The 4,824-nt window shown below is 31.2% G+C and overlaps 1 protein-coding gene across 1 annotated transcript in view; it reads left to right on the forward strand.

The window, feature by feature from the left end:
* Positions 1–4,449, forward strand: part of LOC103608508 (disintegrin and metalloproteinase domain-containing protein 2-like) — a 28,325-nt gene extending 23,876 nt beyond the window's left edge. Inside the window, exons 5-6 of the mRNA XM_008592937.1 lie at positions 2,015–2,174; positions 4,163–4,449. Of these exons, the coding sequence (XP_008591159.1) occupies positions 2,015–2,174; positions 4,163–4,214 (212 nt within the window). The 3' untranslated portion in view covers positions 4,215–4,449. The remainder of the gene's footprint in view (positions 1–2,014; positions 2,175–4,162) is intronic.
* Positions 4,450–4,824: the final 375 nt, after the last annotated feature.

Raw genomic sequence — 4,824 nt, forward strand, 5'->3', positions numbered from 1 at the left:
CCCTCGGCGGGAGCGCCGCCGAGCTCCCAAGCGGCGCACTGTAGCAGTGCGCCACCGGGCCAGCCCAATGAATTTTTAAAAAAGCAGCCATCTACTAAGAGAAGACAACTTCCTCAATCTGATAGAGAAAATCAACAATAAATTATAACTGTGATAAATGTATATTTATTTCCTCATAAAACTGGGAGCAAAGCAATAATGCCTGTCCTTACCATGTCTATTCAACATTTTACCACAGGTCTTCACCAGTGCATTAAGGAAAGAACAAAAAATAAGGGGCAAAGAAAATCAGAAAGTATGAAATAAGACTCACTTTACATGCAGATAATATGATTAATTACCTAGAAATTTCTAAGAAATCTAAATAAAACACTTCTGGATGCAATAAATATCTTTTAAATGGTCAGCAGAAACAATATACAAAAATCAATTATATTGCTATATTATTATAGCAATAGAAATCAACTTGAAATCAATGCTCTCTACAATACTATCAAAATATCAAATATTAGGAATAAATTTTTAAAAAGATGTGCAAGATCTGTACACAGAAAACTAAAATCACCATGCAGACAGATGTTAAACATTCAAGTAAATAGAGAAATATGCCATGTTTACCTATTGGAAGATGTTAATTGCTAAGATGTCAATTCTTTAAATCTATACTTAATTTAACCTATAATATAGAATTACTAAGTTGATTATAGCTTATTTAATCTATAATATAGATTTATATAATATAATATATTATATTGTGTGTATTATAAATTATTTATAGTACTAGATTTAATTAATTCTATAATTTAAATCTGTAGACTGAAAATAGCAATCATAATAGCATACTTTTTAGAAGTTAAAAAGTTGATTCTAAAATACACACAAAAGTGCTTAAAAGAGTTAAACACCCTGAAAAAGAACAAGAGAGAATGATTTAGTCCATTTGCCCTATATTGAATTCATTAAATAGTTGTTTATACAGTATAGTATAGATTTAGTATATCAAATCAAGACATATGGCATTGGTAAGTATAGATACACAAACTTATCGACAGAGTGAAATAGGGAGTGTAGAAGTATGTCCATTAAAATATGGCTAATTAATTTTTCAATAAAAATACAAAGACAGATCAATGAGGAAGAAAAGTCAATTCTTTTCTTTTTATTATTTTTTTTTTCTTTTTGTCTTTTTTCGTGACTGGTAATGGGATTGCAACCCTCAGTGTCGCGCTCGTACCGCGACCGGCAACGGGATTGCAACCCTCGGTGTCGCGCCCGCACCGCGCTCAACCAGTGAGCGGACCGGTCTCTATATGGGATCTGAACCCTCGGTGGGAATGCCGCACTCTACCGAGTGCGCCACCGGGCCAGCCCAAGGAAAGTCAATTCAAACATGGTACTGAAGCAACTAAATATTCGCATAAGACCCAATGAAGCAACTAAATATTCGCATAAGACCCAATGAAACCCCAAATACCAACATCTTTCACAATTAATATGAGATGGACCATAAATCTAAACACAGAAGATAAAACTATAAATCTCCTAGGAGGAAACATATGGGAATTTCTTCATGACCTTGGGATAAACAACAATTTCTTAGCTAAGACATGAAAACACATATCAATATAATAAAGAGATCATTTAAACAATATCAAAATTGTATTATAAGTACCGTATTTCTTACTAAGAGTAAGAGTGTTGAGGAAAACTCAGTTCTTATCAGAGTCACACTTTAATTATTTTCATCTATATTATCATACAGTCTTGAAAAGACACTGCCAGGAATAGGAGGTTCTAAATAAAAGAGCAAGGGACAGAAGTGTTACATAAAACTTAGAAGAGTCTCTTTGCATACTTAGGCTGTCAAGCCATCTACTTCATATTAAAACATATTAATTATAAAATTATGTACTAGCTTAAATATTTTATTCTAGCAGTCATAGTAAAGTATGGAAATATTTTTACTGTATTCTTGGTGATTGCTTTATAATCTCTTGTATTTTTTATCTCCTAGAAAGGCACTACATTGAGAATGCTTACCATTCCAGACCTACAAAATGGCCATTTTTCTTACTCATTCCTTTTTTCATTATTCTCTGTGTACTGATCGCTATACTGGTAAAAGTTCATTTTCAAAGAAAAAAATGGAGGACTGAGGACTATATAAGCAATGAGTATGTTGATTTCATACTTAATATTTATTGCTTTTAAGACATATTGTCATAGTAACTTATTAATAAAATTATAGCACATGTTACTAGTAATAATTCAAATTTAATTTTTCCTTATATAGAAATTTAGTAGTTAATATATTAATAATTAATATAATAATCAAAGCATTTTTTTAAATGGCCAGTCATTTTAAATATATAAAAACTGGGAATTTTTTAAGGGCAATATTAAATGGAAATGATTTTAAGTTAAAGTTTATTATTTTATCTTAATTATTAAGTATGTATTAAACATTATTACTTAACTTTTTAATATTTATGTATCTCAAAACATTCTTATATGCTGTTTTAATAAAAAGTCACAGGGAAATCCAAGAAGTAGTCTAGCATATTTTGCAGTAACATAAATTGAGACCCAGACAGTCAGAGGTAGAAAAGATTGAAAATTAATATGTAATAATGAGACCGAAGAATCTATATTATAGCCATGACTAATCTACAGAAAAAAAAGTACTTTGTTTTTAAAATATTGAAATATCTGAAAATGTCCTACAAGAATAAAAGTAAATATGAAAATTAGTTTACTTCTTGTATTAGGGTTCTCTGGAGAGAGAGAATCAATAGGATATGTTATAACTATATGAGAGGGATTTATTAGGGGAATTAGCTAACGTGACTATGAAGAAATGTCCCACAACAGACCATCTATAAACTGGATGCCAGTACCATGGCTCTGTCCAAGTCCAAAGGCCTCAAAACCAGGGAAGCTGATGGTGTCCTTGGTGTAAGTCCTGGAGCCCAAAAGCTGAAGAGTCTCGAGCTCTGATGTCCACGGACAGGAGAGAAGATTGTGTCCCAGCTCCAGCAGATAGAGAGAGCTTCGCCCTTTTCCTCTGTCTTTTGTTCTCTCCTGACCCCAGCAGATTAGATGGTTTCCGCCCACACTGAGGGAGGGTCTTTCCCACCCAGGCCACTCAGACTCTCACACTAATCTCTGCTGGAGACACCCTCACGAACACACCTAAAAAGATAGCTTTACCAGGTCTCCCAGCATTCCTTCATCTAACCAAGATGACACCTAGAATTAACCTTCACACTTCTCTTCAGGGAAATTGCTATAGAGTAATTCCTGCCTTTGAGTTTTATATCTATGCCTTTTATTGTAAATAAAATGAATTACATTTCATTAAAATAATTAGTAAGACAATATCAATGAAAAGGGAGCATATTTCATAGAAACCTTTGAAAATCTGATGTAAAATTTCTAACATAATATGAAGTACATAAAGTAGTTATAATACAGTTAATACTTAAATATATTAAAGTAATTTTCTTATATTGGATAATATTACTGTGGAACACCTGTTATCAAATATCTTTCAGGCAGGGATTCAAAACTGTTTCAATACAGATAAATAGCACATAGCTTTGCACAACAATCTTGAAAAAAACATAATACAAGTGATTATTTTTATTTTTAAATATATAGGCAACTTGAAAGTGAGATAGAAACCAAAGAGTAGTCTGGACGACAGAGATCCCATGACATCACAGTGAGTTCCAAATATTTAAGAATAAGAGGGCAGAGAGAGAATATAGTGCATTATAAATATAAAGAAGATATGTAGATATATTAAATAGTGATAGTCATATAGTTGTATATAATATAAATAGAAGAATATTTTTAATACTGTAAATTACATCATAGACATGGTAAAATTGTAAATGCTATTTCAATTTTTCATTTAAAAATTTTCTTGCAGTGTAATCTTTTTAGTGACTTTCTCTAATCAGGTTTAATCCTTTAACATCTGTGTATTCAAAATTTCAGTTAAAAGTAAATTACATGAAAGAAATCTATTTCATAGTAAAGGTCTCTTACATAATAAAAATATAGAGTAAGGGCTCTCATGTTACTCGTTAAATTAGCCATTATTTTAACTTGTGTGGTGTCATACAGGTGACTTTTTCTCCTTTATTTATTCTTCTAGATTATCTCTGGAAAATAAGAAGAAAACAAACATGGATTCCTTGATTTCCTAGGATTCAAACTTGCCTATTGTGGTTTAACCTGCCCAGAAAAGATACATGTATACATATACATATTTTAATACACACACATATGTGTGTATACACACACACACACACACACACGTATATATATAATTCCACAGATAATTTGTAAGAAGTGCATGATTATGAGTTTTATGTTACATATTTCTTGTTTTTTAAAGTTAGCCCACACTATTTCCGTTAGTCAGAGAGCATAAGATTACAGTATAATAAATGTGTTGCCATCATTCCAGGCCTCTGTTATATTTTAAACTGCAATGGTATGCTGTTATGTTATAGTCTGATGGTTCATAACAATTTGAAAGACAATGATCCTAAGATCTGGAAAAATTTCTCAACTGTATACTGCTCACAAAAGACGTTTTCAGGTAAATAAGTGTTCAAAGTAAAGGATAGAAAATATATACCATAGGAACTTTATACTAAAGAAAGCTGATAGACTTTAATTCTGAAAGTATTTGTAGAGATAACACAGAAGAATATATTAGTATGCAAAGGATCAGTCTATAATAGTAGAATTATCATATTTTATGGGCTCTTAAAAAAAAAAAACTTCAACATAAAGCAAATATAAGGTTAA

This window comes from Galeopterus variegatus, unplaced genomic scaffold (genome assembly GCF_000696425.1).
Source record: "Galeopterus variegatus unplaced genomic scaffold, G_variegatus-3.0.2 Scaffold8501, whole genome shotgun sequence".
NCBI lineage: Eukaryota > Metazoa > Chordata > Mammalia > Dermoptera > Cynocephalidae > Galeopterus > Galeopterus variegatus.